General features: G+C 43.6%; 1 protein-coding gene across 1 annotated transcript; it reads right to left on the bottom strand.

The window, feature by feature from the left end:
• Nucleotides 1-774: 774 nt before the first annotated feature.
• Nucleotides 775-23410, bottom strand: ppil2 (peptidylprolyl isomerase (cyclophilin)-like 2). The gene is made up of 20 exons (XM_084467780.1): nt 23272-23410; nt 22482-22531; nt 22292-22337; nt 21970-22032; nt 21620-21671; nt 21463-21514; nt 20678-20769; nt 19548-19637; nt 19356-19431; nt 18657-18817; nt 15895-15970; nt 15700-15806; nt 14329-14418; nt 12941-12974; nt 10715-10832; nt 10009-10065; nt 5420-5492; nt 4128-4190; nt 3779-3921; nt 775-1053 (listed from the first exon to the last, which is right to left on the bottom strand). Exons 1-20 carry the CDS (start codon nt 23301-23303, stop codon nt 936-938), a joined length of 1593 nt encoding a protein of 530 aa, XP_084323906.1. The 5' UTR covers nt 23304-23410; the 3' UTR covers nt 775-935.
• Nucleotides 23411-23775: the final 365 nt, after the last annotated feature.

Here is a 23775-nt window from a genome sequence, read left to right as displayed (position 1 = left end):
GGCATGGGTATAATGTAGACCCACATTTATTGTCTGTAAATACTGCATTGTGCAGCAAAGCCCGAAAACAAGTGGCAGACCCCTTTGACCGGCTGGCAATTGTGTTCCACTTTTGGGCGTATATGAAACATTGTAAATAAAAGCTGATAGTCTGGCCCTCGGCTCCGAGCTGCTGGGTGTTGCTTCCTGACTGCTAGGAACCCGTTGGCCCTGGTCCACGTAACAACCACCCAAAGGACACCGGAACACAGGGTCGAGGGCAGAGGGAGGGCTGTGTTGTGTGGGGAAGGGAATGGTTTGTTTGGACCCTGAATGACGTGGTGTGTAATGTGTACACACAACTCGCAACCCTGCTGCTCTGTCGTCAAGCGCAAACCCTCTCAATCAGAGCCAACGGGAAATCAGGGCTGCTGGTTAAGGAAAAAAAGCCTTCTTTTTTGTTTTAATCATTTTTCGTTGCGTTTCATCCATCCATCATTGTTTTCTTAAACTTATAATAATCATCGCTCACCCGAGACTTATTGTTTGGGGTTTTATTCCATCTGTTAAAAGGTTCCCATGCATTTTAATTAGCAAACATGAGTTAAAATAGAAAGTGATTGATTGCTCAAGATAATTGCATCATGCAGTCTGGTAGGTTGACAGGCAGTATACTGCTAAAAGTAGTTTGTTGTTGTGAAGTGTGGTTTTGATAAAGATACAGCCTCATGTGACACAAGGTGGTAAACAAGGGAGCCATTCAATCACAAAAAAAAAACCCAGTGGTTACCAAAATCGGTTTTCAGTTTATTACACCATAAAAAAAAGTTAATTTTGGAGGAAGCCAACAAATTCAAGACCATTAAAAACAAAAGAAAAACATGGTAATCTTGACAGTGAAAATACATTGAAACGACTGGGATGAGACAACAGAGCAGACATGGGTTGTGTGTGGGCTACCAGCCACTGAAGTTGCCAAAGTTGGTCTTCCCCTTTGATTTCTTGGCCGTGGAGCCGCTGGTGGAAGGGCCGCTGGTGGAAGGGCCGCTGTCGTCTGTGGCGGCTGGCCGCTTGCTGCATGACAACAACAACAACAACAAACAACTTCACAACAATGGACTTTCCTGATAGATGGCAACACTTTGGCTCCTATTTTAATGGGCTGTTCACATCCTGAATACTAACTCCAGGTTTGACTTTATTATTTTAAATGCCTTCAAAATCTAAATTTAATTTATATATTTAATAACTTTATACTATACTACTATATTTAATAATTTTCTTTTTCGAAAAGATAAAAAAAATAATAATGGTGTGATAGTCATGCAAGATAGGTGGGCGTGGCGGGGGGGGGGGGGATCAGTTATGAGCTAGGGACTGGGTTGGTTTTATTGTGATCCATCTAAAAAGAAACACTGCATGTAATAAAAACAATGGAGCAGTGAATCACAGCTGACAGTGACGTCCTCCACTGTGAAGCATGGATTGAGTGTTGAATCACTGCGCTGGCTCTGCTCCCAGATCCACGCTCGTACCTTTAACAAGAGCCTCCATCTTCTGCTTGCTCCCCAGCCAGGTCTACCCATAGGTCACTTTGACCTTGGTAGAAAGACCCCCAGCAGCAACAACCATTCCCATCGGTTGCTATGGTGACCTTTTGCCATTTCAGTATCCCCGTGTGCTGGGGTTGTTTTGTTGAAATCTTCCCACTCTCCGGTCTCATAAACTATATATTTGAATCCACTCCTCCAGCCCGCAAATGGAAGAAAAATAAAGAAATTGGCCTTGGCTACTCAACTCATATTAAAAATAGAAAAGAATGCCCATCGGGAGTATTATGGGCTGTAATAAAAGCAGGGAGGAGTTGGTTGTTGCCATGATGAACCGACTGAATATCCGTCCCCTCACCTCCCCTCATCCCTCCCTTTCCAACGACACAGGAAAAGCTACGGTGGCCTGTAAGGTGCCAGTAGGTACTTCCAAAATGTTAATTGGATTAAGACCTATGAATACATACTAATGAATATTATATACCAACTATTAGAAATTCAACACACTACACCTTTAAAAAAGGCATCTTCACCACTCTCCGACTTGATATACGTGTTGATTACTCACTGTCTAGCTCCACGTCAGATTAGAAATGAACTGAAATCATCCACAGCTACACATAAGATTCTAAATGCATTTAAATCATTAAGGACACCCAATTTAAGTTGATAACAGAAACAGTGTGTTTATCACTTAACAAGACAAAAGACCAAGCCTAGCAGCAGACTCAAAGGCAAAACCAACTCAGGGTCGGGTTCCCTCTTCAATCAGATCATGACAACAGTGGCCTTTTGAGTACCGCCACTAGCTCCGCAATTTGCTGTGGATGGATGCCACCCAACATTACATCATAATAAAAAGAAAAAAAGTGTGTTTCTGCGAAAAATAATTTTCCCCGGACCAATGGGGATCCCAAACCCCAGACTAATGAAGTCAATGGTCCGACTTCTCTGCAATTTTACACGGAAATGGAATTCATGGAAGCCCTCTCTCAGAACATGCCCGAGTGCGACAGTTCCAGATTAACACAAATGGCAAAACAAATGGCGTCCTGCGTAGTCCGAACCCAAAAAGACAGGGTCAGAGGAGCCGTGTACATGTAACAGACCCCCCTAACGGACGGTAAACATCTGACGTCGTCTGCCGTTTGACGCGGCCATGGATCATCTCTGTCTGCGTGGGACCATAACTGTTAATGTAAGCTGCAGCCCGTAAAAAGGCTGCCTGAACACAATTAGGGCACAACACTCTTCTTCATAACACTCTGCAAGGCTGTGCGGGCTGCCAAGAAATCATATCTGCTTGACGGATTAAAAATCCAGCAAGTTCCAGCGATTCACCCGAAACTCAACAACACAACAGAGGAAACAACACACATATAGGAGATAGCTGAATACATATCAACCGTTTGAGGGTCCCTGTAAGGAGATCAACGCTGTAATTGTCGTTTTAACACGTTGTGTGTCTTCCTCCGCCATGTTCCCTACGAGCCGGCGACATGCATTCATTATAATCCAATTTCCCACATCACTGAAGTGAGACTGGCCAAGTCCATCGTATCAGGTTTATCTTTGTATATATTAGACGCAAGCATTTTCAAACCCTGAAGAAGGTTTCGAAATGACATGCGGAAACCAAACGAGAAAGTAGAAGGCCACTCTGTGATGACCATCGTTTATACGCGGTGCACTTTTAGACACACACGCCCAAGCATCATTTCAGAATGATTTCGGGTTGCCTTGGTGAAAGTGTGGTTCAGTGTGTGTGTCAGTGAGTGTGTCAGTGAGTCAGTGAGTGTGTGTCAGAGTGAGTCAGTGAGTCAGTGAGTGTGTCAGTCAGTGAGTGTGTCAGTAAGTGAGTCAGTGAGTGAGTGAGTGTGTGTGTGAGTTTGTCAGTGAGTGTGTGTCAGTGAGAGAGTCAGTGAGTGAGTGTGTCAGTGAGTGAGTGAGTGGGTGAGTTTGTCAATGTGTGTGAATGTCAGTCAACACTGTAAAGCGCTTTACAGTGTTGACTGACATTCACCCATTAATGCACACATTCACGGCGGAGTCAACCACGCAGGGCGACAGCCAGCTCGTCAGGGGCAATTAGGGTGAGGTGCCTTGCTCGGGGACAACACGACACTCAGCTGGGAGGAGCCGGGGATCGAACCACCAACCTTGTGGTTACCAGCCAACCCACTCTACCTCCTGAGCTAATGCTAATGTGTGTGTGTCTATGTTTCAGTGTGTGTGTGTGCTATACTTACGCTGCGGCGGGGTTGATGTACTTCCCGATGCCCTGTTTGAAGGTCTTGGGCGCCTGGTCCTCCTTGGCCTTCCTCTGGGCAGCGCTGGTCTCCTGCCTCTCGTCCTCCTGCTTCTGGACCTCCTGCTGCCGCTCGGCCTCGATCTGACACACACACACACACACACACACACACACACACACACACACACACACACACACACACACACACACACACACACACACACACACACACGCACGCAATAAAAATCGACACAGTAAGCACGATTACACGACCTGAGCTATATATTGGACAGACAGGTTGTTGAAGGACATCACCCCCCGCCCCCTTACCACCCAACCACACACACCTGTGCATCTGCCTCCTCGTAAGGGTCCACAAACACGCTGGCGGTCAGCAGTTTAATCTCAGACTATGGATCAGAGAAACAAAAAACACAAGCTTGTTCAGATAAATACACACATTTATATATACATATAGACACATACATATAAATAGACACACACACAGTTGATAGAAAGCAGTGGTCAGGTGAGTCTGTGTAGTGTAGTGGCAGAAACGTCCCCCGTCTACCTCTCAAACTCATTCATAATTTAAACTCATCTGCCCACTGAATCCACTCTGCGATCCGCATCCTGCTGAGAGGCATGCATATCTCTCTCTCTCTCTCTCTCTCTCTCTCTCTCTCTCTCTCTCTCTCTCTCTCTCTCTCTTCTCTCTCTCTCTCTCTCTCTCTCTCTCTCTCTCTCTCTCTCTCTCTCTCTCTCTCTCTCTCTCTCTCTCTCTCTCTCCTCTCTCTCTCTCTCTCTCTCTCTCTCTCTCTCTCTCTCTCTCTCTCTCTCTCTCTCTCTCTCTCTCTCTCTCTCTCACCATGGTCTCATTACTGTATATCTGTAGTGTTTCTGGACTATGGTCTCTACTGTACATCTGTAGTGTTTCTGGACTATGGTCTCTACTGTACATCTGTAGTGTTTCTAGACCATGGTCTCGTTACTGTATATCTGTAGTGTTTCTGGACTATGTTCTCTACTGTACATCTGTAGTGTTTCTGGACCCTGGTTTCTACTGTACATCTGTAGTGTTTCTGGAGCTATGCATAATTAATGCCAGAGCTAAATACATTTCTGAGTTTGAGTGTACACATCCACACACTTATCACCCACACCTGCACTCTCTCACCCATTCCCACACAGTCTCCCCTACTTATCTCACACACACACACACACACACCCTCTCTCAGTTACTCTCCCACCTGAATCAACACGCTATTAAATTATAGCGTTCTTGCTCTTGCAACGACTGCAATTATTTTAACGAGTACAAAATATATTCACTTGTTGAAAACAAAACTCGCCATTTCTGGAGGAAAATTAAAGTTATGCCGCATTTAAAGTGGAACCCAATAACTCCTTTCCTACCATGGTCACAGCTATCCTACCATGGTCACTGCTATCCTACCATGGCAACGCCTGTCAGCATCATCATCATCTCCCCCGACAGACGACCCCCAATCCTGCCATTGGCCACTAGGTGATAAAAGCCCAAATAGAAGCCATCATGGTTTTTAACACTATCCCGGTGATTAGCCGGGATAGTGTTAGCCAATAGGTGAATAAGGCCCAAAGAATCTCAAAACCTTACCTTAGGCTTGTCACTTTTTGGGTCAGCCTCCACGTTCTCCATGGCCGTGAGTGCCTCAAATCCTCCCACTACCCTGCACACACACACGCACACAGACAGATGAAATCACGTTAGGACCTCCAGACAGCCAGTCTGGATAAGAAGCACATAACCTCAGAGTGAAAAATGTATCAGAAATCACACTTCCAATGGCATAGGAACCACTGGAGAGCGACTGCAGCCGTATCATTCCAGGAGGAATTTGGGGTCCTCTGATCAGGTTGTTTCTCACTCCAGGCTCAAGATAAAAGGAGGCTGTGCTTTTGAGGGTGTAGCGCCTAAACTTTGGAACGCTCTCTCCCATTGGACTTCAGATCCAGGAAGTCTGGAGTCTTCCAAAAAGCTTCCAAAGGAGCTGAAGACTAATCTGTGAGGACCTGCTTTGGTTTTGATGTTTTTGTTCATTTGATTTACCTTGGTTTTGGTTCATTTAATTATTTTTGTTCTTTAGCTGAATATCTGATGTCTGTTGCTGTCTCCTCATTGTTCTTTAGTTGCAGGTCTGTAGCACTCTTATTTGTCGTTTAGCTGGATGTCTGCCTTGTATTTGCGTAAAACATAAACACATTATTATAAGAATATACTATTACAATTCTGGGTAACTGCTTCTTCTTCAGGCTATTATTTTAGTGGATGTGAAAAGTGTGAGTGTGTGTGTGTGTGTGTTTGTGTCGATACTTAAAGTGGCCCAAGGGGACCTTTTAATCACTCAAAAATAACACTCTTTAATTAAAGCCGTTTGGATAATTGCAGGAATGAAGTGGAAACAACAACAACTCCAACAACACTCCAACAGAGGAGTACAAGCCGCGGCTGAAGGCTGAAGAGTAATGCAGTAGGAAGTAAAACCATTAACACCATCTTTTAGGTTTCACACATCCCCTCTGGACACACATGTGTGTGTGTGTGAATGATGTGATGGAAAATAGGCAATTTCAGAGATGCAAGAAGTGTGACGTTAAAGTTTGTTCGACTTTGGTAGCAGTCAACCCTGCCCTCATTCAAGCTTCTGCATTTCCTTTTGATTAGAGGGGTTTGGACTAACTAGTTTTCAATGCCAGTGGGTTACAGTTAATAAACATTGCCATGTTAGTTCATGCGCCTCATTGAACCATCTCGGTTCAAAACAAAGCTTCTTGTGGGAAATTTATGTACAGAGTACAGATTCTGTTTCCTGCACCCAGCTATCACTTAGAACAACAATGGAACCACGATGGCTGCTAGGTGAATGAACACCATGACCTAATAGACTAAACCAAAATGGCTGGAAGGTGAATAAAGGGCCATTACCTAACGGAAGGAACCAGAATGGCTGGAAGGTGAATAGGTCTCCATTACCTAGCGGAAGGACCCAAGATAGCTGCTCATTACTTTCAACTGTAACAAAATATACACTGTTTTAAGGGAGGTATCGTTAGAAAGGAGGACCGTGTTTGGTTTGAAGAGGAAAGACGTCAACCGTCTACATTAATCACTCACATGCACAGCGGAACATTCAATTAGCGGGGTTGGAATCGCTTTTTAAACACCGCATTAAGGGCTCTGCCGCAGTGCCAGATCATTTTCCCAACGCTAAAGTCATCATCTAAAGAATGAGGGGGAGCTTGGGTGAAATACACATTTATCTAGAATAAAGTTTCCCAAAAGGTCATGCTAATATGCTTTTTAGAAGAAATCCACTTTCTAACCTCTTAGCTTTAACACCCACTTCCTCTAGAGGGGCCAGCAGAAAAACAAGACCAAAGTAAAAAGTTTAAAATTGACTTTGGCTCTACAAAACGAAAACACTGGCTCAACGTTGCTACAACAGACGGCCGTGGGTATGAGTGTTTGTGACACTTTTATGGCGCATTTGACTGAGACCTTTACGATTAAGGGATACGTCGTCTGGGAACCAGCAGGCCTCCTATGTTTAGCAGAACTTCTGGGTGGAGAGGGCCAGGAGCAAGGGCCGGAAACCTCCAAGTGAAAGGGCCGACTCACGCCTTGTTTTTGGTTTCATTCCGGAGATTTCAACCGCAAATAAACTCATTGGCGCGAGTGGATGAAGCTTTCAGAAGTGTATTTTAATAAGTGTGTTTCTACAGTAGCCACTCTATATGCCACTCTTTATCGTTAACATCTACCGGCGAAGTTTCTTTAGCCAATGACGTGCTTCCAGATACCCGTCTCGAGCCACAGGATTGGTCGAATCTAATATGAAGTGCAAGAAAGCAAAACGCCCCGATGGCCCCGATTTGAGCTCGTCTGCCATCAGACTGTAGATTCTTAATTTGTGTGTGCAGTGGCGCTGTAGTGTGTAGTAAGTTGTGTAAGGTGGCGCACACTTCTAGAGGGCGGTAGCAGAGGAAGGTCATTCACTGGCATACATACTAACCAGTTGACGAGAAAAATAATGACACAACAATAATGAGCAATTAGATTCAACTAAAAACATTAATTCACACTTATAAGTTCCATCGCCAAATTCGATATAAATAACAATTAAGAACGATAAATAATCATCCTGCTCGTTTTAGTCAATGTCTTCTGTCCTTTTACTCGGTTGCATTCACTCTTCAGGAGGTGTTAATGAGAGAAAAAGAATCATCATTTCCATCCTTTTATGTGTCAGAGGGGAACCCTCTGACACATACCCAACCCTGCCCCCACAAACCCAACCCTGCCCTCATTCAAGCTTCTGCATTTCCTTTTGATTAGAGGGGTTTGGACTAACTAGTTTTCAATGCCAGTGGGTTACAGTTAATAAACATTGCCATGTTAGTTCATGCGCCTCATTGAACCATCTCGGTTCAAAACAAAGCTTCTTGTGGGAAATTTATGTACAGAGTACAGATTCTGTTTCCTGCACCCAGCTATCACTTAGAACAACAATGGAACCACGATGGCTGCTAGGTGAATGAACACCATGACCTAATAGACTAAACCAAAATGGCTGGAAGGTGAATAAAGGGCCATTACCTAACGGAAGGAACCAGAATGGCTGGAAGGTGAATAGGTCTCCATTACCTAGCGGAAGGACCCAAGATAGCTGCTCATTACTTTCAACTGTAACAAAATATACACTGTTTTAAGGGAGGTATCGTTAGAAAGGAGGACCGTGTTTGGTTTGAAGAGGAAAGACGTCAACCGTCTACATTAATCACTCACATGCACAGCGGAACATTCAATTAGCGGGGTTGGAATCGCTTTTTAAACACCGCATTAAGGGCTCTGCCGCAGTGCCAGATCATTTTCCCAACGCTAAAGTCATCATCTAAAGAATGAGGGGGAGCTTGGGTGAAATACACATTTATCTAGAATAAAGTTTCCCAAAAGGTCATGCTAATATGCTTTTTAGAAGAAATCCACTTTCTAACCTCTTAGCTTTAACACCCACTTCCTCTAGAGGGGCCAGCAGAAAAACAAGACCAAAGTAAAAAGTTTAAAATTGACTTTGGCTCTACAAAACGAAAACACTGGCTCAACGTTGCTACAACAGACGGCCGTGGGTATGAGTGTTTGTGACACTTTTATGGCGCATTTGACTGAGACCTTTACGATTAAGGGATACGTCGTCTGGGAACCAGCAGGCCTCCTATGTTTAGCAGAACTTCTGGGTGGAGAGGGCCAGGAGCAAGGGCCGGAAACCTCCAAGTGAAAGGGCCGACTCACGCCTTGTTTTTGGTTTCATTCCGGAGATTTCAACCGCAAATAAACTCATTGGCGCGAGTGGATGAAGCTTTCAGAAGTGTATTTTAATAAGTGTGTTTCTACAGTAGCCACTCTATATGCCACTCTTTATCGTTAACATCTACCGGCGAAGTTTCTTTAGCCAATGACGTGCTTCCAGATACCCGTCTCGAGCCACAGGATTGGTCGAATCTAATATGAAGTGCAAGAAAGCAAAACGCCCCGATGGCCCCGATTTGAGCTCGTCTGCCATCAGACTGTAGATTCTTAATTTGTGTGTGCAGTGGCGCTGTAGTGTGTAGTAAGTTGTGTAAGGTGGCGCACACTTCTAGAGGGCGGTAGCAGAGGAAGGTCATTCACTGGCATACATACTAACCAGTTGACGAGAAAAATAATGACACAACAATAATGAGCAATTAGATTCAACTAAAAACATTAATTCACACTTATAAGTTCCATCGCCAAATTCGATATAAATAACAATTAAGAACGATAAATAATCATCCTGCTCGTTTTAGTCAATGTCTTCTGTCCTTTTACTCGGTTGCATTCACTCTTCAGGAGGTGTTAATGAGAGAAAAAGAATCATCATTTCCATCCTTTTATGTGTCAGAGGGGAAGAAGTGGTGGTGGTGGTGGTGGTGGTGGGGGCCATGGTAGTAGGTGGCGGTGGCTGTTGCGGGCTAACCGTTTCCTGAGCCTTCTGTCCACCATGGCACAGCCTCAGCTGGCAGATGAAAACAATGACACGTCTTGTGCCACTAGCTGCTCAAACAGAGCCGCCATCTGGCCCGTACTACAGTGGAGCCAGGCTGCAGTGGTTACACCACATTACGTAACGGCGCAGGGGGAGGGAGGGAGGGAGGGGTGGTGTTTACCTTCCAAATATGGTGTGCTTCCTGTCCAGGTAAGGGCAGGAGCGGAACGTGATGAAGCTGGGGAAGGGAAAATGAAAAAAGGCAATATAGTGAGTAATAACCCGTGCCATGCACAGAGCACAGAACAAGAAATCACGCATTAATGATTTAAATACCTGGGCGCCCATATCGACAGTTGTAATACCAGCTTTATGTAAGCAGAGTGTTTGGAGGTAGGCTGTGTCTGGAGGGGAGCAAAGGCGGCCTGTTGCTCTTGTTATTAAAAGATAGGAGAGATTGACGCTGGTTTTGTCAATGAGCCAATTAATCACCGCTCTTCTCTTCAAAACAAAAACAACAGGGATTTGAGGTCTGATGCAGGCTTTATAGTCACCGTGAAGTCAGCCAAAACACAGCCTTTTTAAGTCACTGTTATGCAGCAACATTGGTGTGGACGCGCCGTTCACTCCCTCTCCATGCAGAGTTTCACATTGTCAGAGATGCGTGACAATTCGCCGTACGAGCCCTGCGCGAAATGTGCGTGTCATTTTTGCTTCACTCCGGCTCGCTCTGTTAAGTTTACACAGTAAACAAAAAGATTTTACACAGCGGTTGATGACTCATCCCAATACGCCCCCCCTCCCCTGTGTCAACCTATCATGATTTGCATCTGGACCCCAACAGAGATCCTGCATGATATGATGACGGTGGGAAGACTGGGACTCACAACTGGGATTTGTTGGTGTTGGGGCCGGAGTTGGCCATGCTCAGCACGCCCCTGCCAGTGTGCGACAGGTTGGGGCGGAACTCATCCTTGAAGGGCTTCCCCCAGAAGGACTCCCCTCCTATAAACACAGAGAAAGTGAGAAAGAGAAAAGAAAAAGAATGGTTAAACTAATGACATGTTAGCAACCTCCTGTCTTCCTGTTATGCCCAGCTAGTATTTAGATTCAAGGTGGCCGTTCGATGAAGTGAGGCCCCAGATGACATAGACCTTGGTCACAGAACCCTGTGGAGGGACCCTCCAGCTGCCAATCAAATGTCACCATTACGGCTCTCTGCAGTCACACTAGGCATGCAGGGGGGGGGGGTAGGAAGGACAGAAAATATTTTGCTCCCTCTGAGTTGTGTCCTACTGACCCGTGTTATGCCAGATGGCGTGTGTGCTTGTGCGTGTGTGTGGAACCTCCTCAGCCAATCTACCTTTCAGGGGCTTTAAGCAGCAGTCACAGCCCGCCCCCATAGTGACATTACTGCATAATTAATCAACTTGTTGACCTTTTGCCTCAGTGGGGGTTGACCTTCAGTAAGTGGTAGTGAAGGTAGAGGTGTATGTGCGTGTGTGGCGTCACTGGTAAACAGTCAACAAATCCTAATTTTCTATGAGATCAACTCGTCGCCCTTTTGTCTCAAAGAGAACGTAGGAAAATCAAGAGTCATTTTCTCGAAAGATGGTGGAACAGCATGCACACATATGAACAGAGCATTCCCTTCTGAGCAGCCTCAGTCCTTCTCAGTATTTGCAGCAGCAGCTGGAAGACAATGTGCACAGCACAGTGTAGCAGCAATGAACCAAGCAGCATGTTGCATTCAGACACTTTGCTCCTTCTGTACAACCTTGAGCCAAGTTTCAGACGAAACGGGGTCAGGTCCAACATACGCAATGAAGAGGCTGGGCGTGTAAACACCTATTCATCATCAAACAGAGCAAGTCGCTGCCATGAGCCGTAACCGCAGTAAGTGCATTTTAATCGTTTTTAATACGTGGCCGCGTTCCCTGGTTTACGTGTGGCGCTAGAGGCAAAGATTGGAGATACAATTGACTTGATTAAACGTTTTTAGGATATTTGCATATCTGCAGTTGGATTAAGATACAAATCAGCTAATCTATGAAATACAGGTTTGAGGAAAAAAACGACATCCATCCGTCCATGCATGCATGCATGCCTGAATAGCCAAATGAAACCACCTCAGGACAACCGTGAGAAGGGGCTGACCTACCATGAGATCACATCTATGTGCACGCCAAATACTAGAAATATTACACTTTGGTGATAGCTCAATTTAACGGTACATAATCACTGACCTTTCCCTGTCAAGGCAATACAAACAACTGTCTGGGGGGAGAGTGTCCCGAACATCCCCCCTGTGGTTTTGTATGTTGCCGTGTGTGTGTGTGTGTGTGTGTGTGTGTGTGTGTGTGTGTGTGTGTGTGTGTGTGTGTGTGTGTGTGTGTGTGTGTTCAGACTAGCCAATTGAGACAAGTCTGCCCACGAGGTCAGGAATTTCCTTGTGTGTTTCTGTACTCTTCCATGTGTCAGTTGACACACACACACACACACGCACGCACGCACACGCACACACGTTAGCCCGGGTGAGCCTGATGCAACTGACAACAGGGCAGAAAAGTGACCTCATCTTTGAATAGAGAGTGGGACATTTTGCGCTCCAAATTGAGCAGATGCTGGTGCAAAACTATTGCAATAAATATTGCACTAATTGGGTTGAACTGAATATTTTTGGCTCGCAGACCTCGTTCTCCTCGGGCAAGGATCCAGACCCGGAGAGCAGCAACACCTTTTTCTTCTGCATAACAGGTTGTCAAAATGTTCTTTTTGCCTCTGCTTTGCAGACCACTCAACCCTCTTACTTCGGCACTGTGTGTGTGTGTGTGTGTGTGTGTGTGTGTGTGTGTGTGTGTGTGTGTGTGTGTGTGTGTGTGTGTGTGTGTGTGTGTGTGTGTGTGTGTGTGTGTGTGTGTGTGTGTGTGTGTGTTGCATCTCTGTCTGGCGCGTTTATGCTCCCTAGTGCCTTCAGAGCTTATATTTAGCAACACTTGCTCATACCTAGAGTTGCCGGGCTATTGACACAAAGTAACCCAAAAGAGGTCCATAAATAATTGAATGGTACAGTTCTATGAGGGAGAGGGGGTGTTCTGCTGGTCTGATCTTACCTGTACCGGTTCCTGTAGGATCCCCTCCTTGAATCTGGAAAGAAAATAAAAAAGGAAAAAGAAAATAGGAAACTTGGTTACGATTCTGCCCGCATTAAAACAAAACCTTATTCTGTGATGATGTTTGGGAATCATGGAGCCCATTTCTCTGTAGCATTACACAATGCAAAAAACAGTGAGTGTGGAAAACCCCTGAGTTCGTGAGAGCAATAAGACTTTAAATGTCTCTTTAACACTGCGCTGGGTTCCCTTTACTAACGTCACGCCAGGCAGCCTATTGAGAATCTACTCTGGACTCTTTAGTCTGTGGTTTAGTCTGTCAATCAAATAATGCAGGTGACTACATTTATCAGTTCATCTGCATGAAATTCAGTCCATCTCATATTTGTAAAAATACACCATCTCTCTTAATTAAATTTTTTAATTTCAATATAATCATTCTATCCTATTGAAAATAGGATGGAAAGAATGCTAAATGAATTGGATTCCACCGTTCCAAAACTGGAACATTTCGCTTACATCTTCAGCATTTGCATGCCCACAGATGGAGCAGATTTAGTCCATTTTGTTTTTGCAAAGGCAGCCTGTGCACGTAAACAGGCAGACGGGCACCGCTTGCCAATCGGAGAGGTTAGCGGGCTGCAAGGGCTTCCAGGTTTTCACAGTAACAATGTTTAGCTTCTAGAAGTCAAACTGGAGCCGTCTGAGCCCTCGTAAGGTTCTGATAAACTGCTTTTATGTCTGCACAGCACCACCCCCTCGTCTCTTCTCATAAAGAAAGATTTTACTGCGCACCGTGCGGAGACACTGTCTGCGTAGAGGCCCTGCTTTTGTATGTTGGGAGCACAAGCACTACGGCGACGGCCATTAAGAGAGCTTTTTACAGCTTGCCACCATCAATGAAAACCATGCAAACCGAGAAATAAACACTGCCCCTTCTTAAGACTCAAATGACGGGGTACCGGTCCAAAGGAACATACAGTACCGGAGCAAATGGGACTCCTCTGTTAAATGAAGATTGATGAAGCGCAATGCGTGTCCCTGGGTTACCCTGAACTTCCATCTCAAGTTAAATGCCCAAACCAAAGCTCTTTAGAGCCACACCTCTAGGATGCTATCCAGGGCAAGACTTGGCCTCCTAGTGACGACCACGGCCATTTAAGTGGTTAACATGGTCGATGGAGGCCCGCCAGTTTAAATACAGAACTGTTATGGATTTGTTAGTGAGGTAAAGGCCTAGATTTGAGATTGTGCAGGAACCATATATTTGGCGGCTGTACTGATGTGTCGGAAAGACCCTGTGACTTGTATGGGAATGACATCTAGTCCAGCTCAGGAGGAGAGCCAATGAGCGGCCCAAGGAGCCAAGAATAATCCGATGTCTTTACCATGAAGTTCCTAATAGATCTGTGGAAAACGGTCCCGTCGTAGTAGCCTTTTTTACAAAGACGGGTGAAGTTCTCCCCAGCTTTTGGAACCTACGAGAAAGAGAAGGGACATTAACCAGTGAAAAACGTGATAAAATAATAGTTGGCAAACAAACGCATGTAGTGTAACTAATTCAACTCTATACATTTAATTAATTCAAGTCATTTTTGCGTCACAGGACCCACAATAGCCCCAAAGGGGTTTCTTAAACGACATCACAAGCCTGCAAGTCGCTCACATTAAAAAATAACCTGGTCCAAGTACAAACATTAACCGCTGAACACTTGACCGACACCAACGTCGACAGGAGTGACAGCGGGCAAAAACCGGAGCATCATAAAGCTTTCGCCTCACCGCTACATTAAGCGGCTATGCAGGACAGCAGTGAGTGAGAGTGCATGTGACAGGTCAAACAACACTCATTCATTTATGAAGAGCCGGCCAGAAATAGCGCAGCGATCTTGAGTGAAGCCTGAACCTCCAACGCAGACGGGGCTACGGTTAGTCTGGGCGCCGAAGCTTCTGCTCTTGTTATTCTGATTTAACAGCCAATAGAAACACAGCACCCAGCACTTGGTTACCGGGGTAAACATTCAGTGCTAGATTATGCACGTCTTCCCAGGGTGCAAACCCTCTTGAAACGCATGAAAACAAAAAGAGAATGCACGTCATGCATTGAAATGCATATTTTTACAGATGCTCTAGATTTAGACTAGAGCTTATTTAAAATGTTTTATTATGTGGTTTCCTCGAGAAGTGATGTAACATTTGGTGGCAAAATGGCAGTTGGGATTAGCACTATGAATAACTACAGTAAGGATAAACTGACACAATTCTGAGAATCTGGTCCCTTAGTCAAGATTTGTTGTCACAAAACTGAGTGGAAATGGAATGAAAGGAGGAAGAATTTTCAACAGTACCAAAACCAAAGAACCAAATGCATACCGAATCGATCTAATGCAAATCGGTCACAGTCTGAATATAAAATGTTTATGTTGGCGATGTCCGTGAGTATGTTGACATGCACACTTAATTTGGATAAAGGCTGAATTACTTTGGGTCATCCTCCTCATGTTTGTCAAAGCCGTCATTGTAGGTCCAAAATGCTACACCCCACACGCCCTTGTTTATGTTTCTCATGAATTAAAATGATCAACTTCATTCAGATCATCTTATTAATGCGCATGACAAACATACTGATTATTCATGCGTCCTACAAGTTGTTGATTTCATGGTTATTCATACGTGGCTTTAAGGTGCATTATTGCTCTCCTTTATTCCCCTGTCCATGCAGCAGACGGCAGAACAGGAGGGGAGCCTGTTTTTCTCACCTTGTCACAGTACAGCTCCAGATTGATGTCCCCTTTGTTGGTGTGGAGGCGGACGTAGCCCTTCTTCTTCACGTACTTGTAACGCACGGTGTCATCGGCGATGGCGTCTGCGTGGGGGACAAAGGTTGGGTTGATTATGCTTGAGTGCACGATAAAGGAGTGTGAGGATGGTTCGGGGAGGATCGGGCTGCCCACCTGCTTCATGGACGGTGGCAGGTGCCATGGCTGTGGAGGTGAAGGAGGCAGACACTCGGCCTGTGGAGTAGTGAGCCTGGAGAAACACGGGCAGCAGAAACACCACTCTGTTAATAAAGACTTCTTGTTTTCCCTGATGTCGGTTTTATTGCGCTGTTGTTTTTAATGCACTGTCAAGGCACTTGGAGATTGTCCCTGACAATGAAATATGCTGTCCAAATATTGTATTCTTCAAAAAAAGGTTATTTTTCCATCTTCATTTTTACTCCTCTTATCATGTATATAGACATCTTTCCTGATGGCCTCTGGATATATTTGTATTCTAGTTCTGTCCTGTACTTGCTGTTGTGGCACCTACATTTCCTATTTGGGATCAATAAAGGAGGATTTTATCCTACACCCCCCTTTTCACATGTAAGCAGTGCGTGTTCAGAACTAATACACATCAATAAGGCTAGCATCTACAGTGAACACGTTCGAGATACATATCCACGTGAGCAGGTAAGGGAGGGGTTTAGCCTTTTGCTCCAGGATGCCATCAGGTAGACACTAGACAATCGGGTACAAACCCAAAACCTTTCCACCTCATTCTCCATAATGTACCAACAAAATGCTAAATGAAGTCAGTTTAGTTCCAAGGAGCCCATTTCATATTATTCTAATAAATAGAAGGTACATTTCTGATACTAATGCAAAATCTGTTTTCTCACTGAAAAAAGCTGTTAGTAAAAAGGTATTAACACTTAACATTAAAATAAAAGGTGTGAAAGCGTCTTGTGTATCACTGAGGAAAGATGCAGTAGTGTTTATTCCATTATAGTAGGTTTGTGTTTTCAGCAACAAATGTATTGGCCCTTTCCATGTAATGCAATTGCTTAATGACCTATAACTCTTTTTCCCTGCCAAATTTTCCAACGATTCCTCGCTGACTGGTGGCAGGTAATCATCGGACTCTGCTTGCCACTATTGCTTGTAGCCGGTCTGTACTGTGGTGAAGTTCAGCGCTGTACTCGTTACATACATGCTCCCTACCACCAAGAGGACGAGTGCTGCTCACTGCTGCCCTCCCTGAACCCCAGGGAGGGTCAACTCAACAGACATTCCTCTAGGCTCCGATCGACCCAGCGTTAAAGCACTTAACTGGTTCTAACATGCGGAACAACAAGCATAAACAAGGGGAAGATGATGGTGAGTCAACAGAGCTCTCTGGAGAATAATTATTCTGACAAGTTCAATGGAACACAGGGAAGGCTCTGAAGGAAACTGCAGACTCCTAAAAAGGCAGTCTTGGAGGGAGGAATCCCATGCCTGTTTTCAATTGCATATGATGTCTTTGTTTAGATCAACCAGTCCCCATGCCCAGCTTGCATTACCCCAAGCGGTACCACTGCTCGCTGATCGGGTGTAAGATTATGCAACTGACAACAAAAACGGTGATATTTTTGTATGTACATGGGTGGGAGTGGAGGGGGAGAGAGAGAGAACCATAGCCCCTCATTCTCCCCCACAACAGCCCTGTCTGAACATTTTTCTGCTGTAGTTCTTGTGACGGAGCAGTTTACCTTGTTTGCTCCGTCTGACCTACATTTCTAACTCTCTAAGAGGCTGTCGAAACGCCACCTCGCCCTGAACTCCAGCGACGTCAACCCAGCGCCGGATCAAGTACAGGGAAGCTACTTTGCACGGCCTCAAAGTGTCCAAACAAGTCAAGTGTGAAGGAGGACACATGAGTAGCAGAGTAACAACTTTCTGAGTAAAATAAATATATATTACACACACGCATATATAAGGCCCAGTCATCATCATCATCTTAATTCTTCATTATAGTCACTTATATAGTTCTGTATATAGATCTTTTTATCTAGTTCCATAGCATAAAATCAGATCCACACGTTGTTAGAGTGCAGAATTTAGGGTTTTTACAGAGCTCCTTTATAAAAAGGTCACTGCATCGTTTGCCATTCATGCTTTGTTAATGTGTGGTTGCTCCTACTAGTTAAACCTGACTAGCAGTGCACAACCAGTGATACTAATTATGAACCTGCACGAGTCTGTAACTTGCAACGTTTGCTTACCGTTTCTTATGTTCAGAGTAGCCTTTTGTTGGTACAATGCATCGTAACAGGCATTATATTATTTTATGTAGACTGCCGTTCTGCCCAAGCAATTTCCCATGTTTTATGAATGTCCCACAGTGAGGAAGACATTTTTTAACAGTATTTGTGGTGTATAGAGCGCCACCTTCTGTCCAACTACAATAAAATGCTTTCCATGGAAATACAGTAGTTACAAATAAGCAATAACATAATGGCTCACTTCTTGGGCAACTAGCTAGATCCTTAAATATATTATTCAGATCAATAAGGATTCGCTCATCTGTCTTTGTAAAGATAAAATGAATTGAAAGGAAATGTTCTAAAGACAGTTAGCCCACTTCACAAGTTCATCCACCCTTTTAACTTATTTATATATTTTTGAAAAGCTTTTTCAGCCTTATGGAGAGGGCAGTCAAGAGAGAACGGAAAATGGATTTGAGAAGAGTCGGGAATCAAACCTGTGTCACTACTGCCTACATGCCTAGCATTTGTTTAAACCTAAAAACCCATGTTTAGGTTTAGAAAATAGCAGTCTTGCTCCATTCCGAACACCCAACCTAGCGTCCGGAGCTTTGCTCGATGCTCATCATGTGTTGACCACTGAACCCCAACCGATCCACTGCGTCACACAGAGGTCACAGGCGGGGATTAAAGAGGGTGTCTTACAGCGTTGAGCTTGTCCGTCTTCTTGGCGGTGGGCTCCTTCATGGTGGAGGCCAGCAGCGTGTCCCCCTTGTAGTCCCTGTAGAGCTCGGCCAGCGTCTCCCGGGTCTCCAGGTTGGTGCTGTTCAGGTGGTACCCCGGGTCCAGCTTGGCCTTCTCCTCATCTAGACAGAACCGGGACAAGGAGGACTAGTAAATCACCGGACAAGCAGATTTTAGGCTAACAAAGCATTAGACTTTGAGTTAGAGATGGATACTTGGGTAGGGTACTTTTGGTTATGAATTCTGCTACATCAATCAAGATCTATTATAGTGCCCTCTGTCCACTAGGTGGTGCCACACTAGACCTTTTTGGTAGATACTTTTGATTGCATGCTTTGATTGTTATAAGCCTTACTTGAGAACAAACTCTATGGATAAAAGAGTTTGCTTGATCAATTAATAAATGTGAATGCCAATTTTCCAAATGATCTTTTTTTTTTGTTCAGATGCCCACACATAGACACCTCCCAAGTTGATGTCACCCTTTAAGGACAAGAGTCATTGACGCATTGAAATATGCAGTCTGTTTTCAAGGGACTATTACAAAAAGCTTGTCCAATGCAGTTGAGGCAGGTGCAGAGGTCTTTGTCATAGTCCCTTGCCTATCCCTTGAGTGTCAAAAGGGGCTGAGGGTTGGCATGGCAACTGGAGAGCACCTACCCGGATCCAACACCTTGAGGTTATTCTTCACATGGAAGAAGTCGGACACGTTGAATTTATCCAAATTGGTGGGATCCTAGGGGAGAGACACACATTCATCTACAGTCAGATTATCAGGCCCCTTTGCAGGTCAACGATATCAACGGTGGACATAGGATACAACATGGAAGCAGGATACGATCAACAACACACCTGTAACGTGATCAGGTCTTTTCTGGTGAAGGGCTCATCAGTGAGGAGATCTCTGTAGCTCTTGGTCTTGATGTTGAGCTGTTCCACTGCCTAAAAGGGCAAGCACACATCCCCAATAATGTTCAGAAATATGTTAAGATGATACAGGGTTCTGCCCGAAAGAAGATGGCCAACAGTGGGGCCTTGTCAATGGTTCAGTTATTTACAAAAAAACATCAACAGTGTGTTCCAGGGTTGACATGGGATTTCACTGTGAGTGGGTTAATGTTACAGGTGGGCATACGTCTACATCAGCGCTCGGAATTCAGTGCTGCCAGATCTCATGGTTTTACAGAGGTCATTAATACAGTTCTTCACATCTTTCTGGGGAAGATTCAACTGGCTGGCTAAGCAGGGGACCAGTCACAGAAATTAAAAATAGAATCTGTGATTATGACTGGAGCAGTTCCGAAAAATAGGTGTCCTTGAGTCTTTGATTTCAGACTGGTGATGAGTGAACATTAGATCTTTTAGAGAAGCAAGGGAGACACTGAGTTTATCCTTTTTCCATTTACTCTCTTCCTGCATAGTCTCTTTAACATCATTAATTCTCTAAAGAGAACAAAGTCCCTGCACAGCCTTTTGATTCACAGGTGCTGGTGATGTGCAGCCAACAATAGTATAAATCCAAAAAAAGTGAAAAATCAGCACACACACACCGGTAAGCTGATTTATTTTTGTAAACAAAAATAAATCAGCTTACCGGTGTGTGTGTGCTTACCAGTGTGAGGTGATTTTACACTTTTTTTGCCTTTATCCTTAATTCTCTATTTAACCATGGCAGAGCAGAAGGTTTCAGCTTTTTATATCTGTCAGGAGTTATAGAATGTAAAGCAATAGTGCAAGAGCTGTTAAAAAAAACCCTGACAGGCTCCTCTCCTCTCCTCTACGTTTGTGGTTCATGTTTTGGCTCAGCAACCAATGCTGAGGGGGCCATGAGTGGAGTTGTCAAGGCAACGGCCCGGAGCTACCGGTAGAAACAAGTAGCTCATGTGGTTCGGTGAAGTGCTTGCTTCTGGACCAAGAAACAAGAGCCAGGGAGTGTTTGTATCTGTAGGTCTGTATTTTCAGTACAAAGCGTATTCACTGACCTCATTGGAGAACACATTGCCAGTGACCTTGTTGGTAACAATGTGAGAGTTGTTGGTGAAGATATTGAACAGGACTGGACAATGGTACTTCCCTGAAGCAGAAGGAAATAGAAATGTTTAACTAACCTAATCTCTCAACATGTAACCCATGGGTTCTCAAACGTTTTATATCGCCTCATATTTGTCTCCCCACCATTATGACCGATGTTATAAAATACAACAAAATACAGTAGCTTAAGCCTGCGGCCCTATTCAGCTAGGCACAGTTCACGCATATATTCTCCAGTGCTACCACCAATTCTTATTCGTGGTAGCACTAGAACTGACAGACACAGACACAGTTTAAAAAATGTTAGGCTAAATACAAATAATATTTAAAGTTGGCCAGCACGTTGATAACTGAACTTCCATAAGCCTAATGAGAAGGGTGCACCTGGTGGTTTGTTTCATGGAACCACTTTAGAAAATCATCACATACCACCAAATACCACCTGTGCTCAGTTCACTGTCAGTTTTTTACAGTTCTGCTCGAAAAATGATCCTCCTGTCTGCATTTTTGTCGCCACAATTGCAGTGTTTTGGAACCATTCCTAATTGTAGTGTTTATTTAAACCCGATTTAAATGGTCTCATGGTTATTGTATTTCCATTCTTACTATTATTTAGTTATTATATTGTGTAAAATAAATCCTCTGCATAGCACTAAATGGCGCATTGCGTACAACCAGTGGTTCGCCTACCACAGTTTGTGGATTGAGCGAGACGGATGCATGAATGAACACTTACCATCACTGTTCTTGGCGAAGGTTAGTTTGATGAGGGACTTTACTTCAAGCTTCTGCAGGAATTAAAAAATAAAAAAGGTATTGACATTTTAGTGAAAAAGTTTCTTTGTCTTTTAGCAAGAAATAAAAGTGGTCAATGTCCCCATGTGCTTGCTTACCTCTCCTGAGATGGGGTTGGTGCCATACCTCTTAATCCAAGGGATAATGCTCCTAAATCACAGGGTATGAATGAATTGCATGTCCTTCTTGTCGCCTTATCCCAAACTTCATAAAGACCCAGTCGTAGTCCTTTGAACTACAACAACGGATCAATGTCCAATGTTTTATTTATTAAGTTGTTTTATTTGAAACTGTCCCATACCGTCTACCCTTTTCCTGATATTGCCTGTATCAAGCCAAATCTACACCAATACGAATATAGCATGTTTAGTTAATATCATATTATTGTTAATATCATATTATGTAATCCACTTTCAGGCTCACAAGTAAGAGGCAAAAGAATACTTACAGTAGGTCAAAGACCACTCCTTCCTCGGTACAAACTGGATACTCAAATGGTTGGAGGGACAAGCTTAAGGATTTAGGACACAAAGTGTTCAAAAGTGTCAACAATGTACAAGGTTTTCCTATTTGGGATATATATAAACCACCTAAATTATTTAGCCTCTAAAATGTGTGACTGGGTTAGTGTGCATAAGGTGCATACGCATATAGACCTAAACAAATATACAAGATGAAACAAACATACATCTCATAATTATGTGTATAAGATTTAAAGATTTAGGTGTACTTGAAATACATAAGTCAATGGGGACCATACAATACCATACCTGCAGTGATCGAATGGAAGTCGTCTAAAATTTGCCTGTGGAATTTCTATGATGAAAAGAACAAAATTATTATTTCACTACTTGATAACTAATTTTCTACGTCAAACAGGTATTATATTAATACTTTTCAGCAATATTTATAGGCATGTCATGTTTGAATAATAAAAATGTATACGTGAATAAAACATACCTGCACGTTTTCCTCCATAGAAATGTGTGTACTCCGAAGAGGTTATATACCTGGAACACACATCATACAGAAAAGACAGTCGACAGTGACTTATTTTACATTTATACCACCCATCGTTACTAAAAATTATATATTGAGCGTAACAGTCTAACCCTTACTACGTGACTTCAGAAAAATTGAAACATTATCTACCACCTTCACATTTCTGTAAAGAAAATATGAAAACGAGACCAACTGGCCTTATGCATTCTAGCAGTACGAGTTACCTGGTTGATACTAGAATAATCTTAACCGTATTTTTCACGCCTGGGAAAAGAAAGAGGCAAACCAATGTGCACTTTTTCTTTGGTTTGCCACTTCAGGAAGTAGTCATTACGCGCAATTCTCTCCACGGAGTGCCCTATTAAACCCAAAGGCATGTAGAAATAAGAGGAAGACCAAAGCTGTCTGTAGAGGTGCGTTTATCACCATCAAATACACTCATAATAATAGGGCACTCCATGGAGGGAAATGCGACCAATAGGTGCCAACGTCCTCGTTAGTCGCTTGCGGCTAACTTTAGGCTAGTGTTATGGCTCTAGCCTAAAGAAAAATGTGCCTAAATAAAGTCAAACTCGTATAATTCATTAACGTAATGGGGAATACACCCCATATGGCAACCAGATCTGTATCCAATACACATTCTCAAAGGTTGGGGGACTTAAGCACTTCATAATGAAACATATGTTAGCATATGAGAGATCAGACAAAAACACCTCAATATTATTATCAAGCTTTATTCCTTACTTACATTTTATCTTTCTGGTGTTGGCGTTTCCCCATTATGACACTATGTAGTTAGATCACAACTATGTCCTTGTTGTAGTTATAAACTTTAGATAAGGACTATGAATATTTGGCAGTGTTTATATTCTGTATGCGACGCGATGACTTCTTCGTGGTTCTTTTTCCAGCGGTTGGTCTTGACTAGGAGGACTGCTGCCCCCTATAGGTTTAAATAGTCACACTCCAAATGTATTGATTTCTTCTCAAACAATGAACAGTGTATACAAGGGTGAGATGCGAGTCAGTCGTAAGAGTCAGAGAGTACTGGGAAGTATAGTGCCTGCCAAGTTAGATTCGACTGCTAAATACAGCTTTATCTAAGATAATGCTAGGTTTTAAGAATGGTTACAGGAAGAAAGGTCTCTGTAACTACATACTAACAACTACAATAATTAATGCATGTTATTATCACTGCATAACAAATAAGGGCATTTTAAATTATTGCTAGAGCAATGTTATGCAGATCTCT

This window comes from Micromesistius poutassou, assembly GCF_964030765.1.
Source record: "Micromesistius poutassou genome assembly, chromosome: 5".
NCBI classification, from domain to species: domain Eukaryota; kingdom Metazoa; phylum Chordata; class Actinopteri; order Gadiformes; family Gadidae; genus Micromesistius; species Micromesistius poutassou.
The sequence above is the reverse complement of the archived record's forward strand: the minus strand, read 5'-3'. Positions and strand labels throughout refer to the sequence as shown.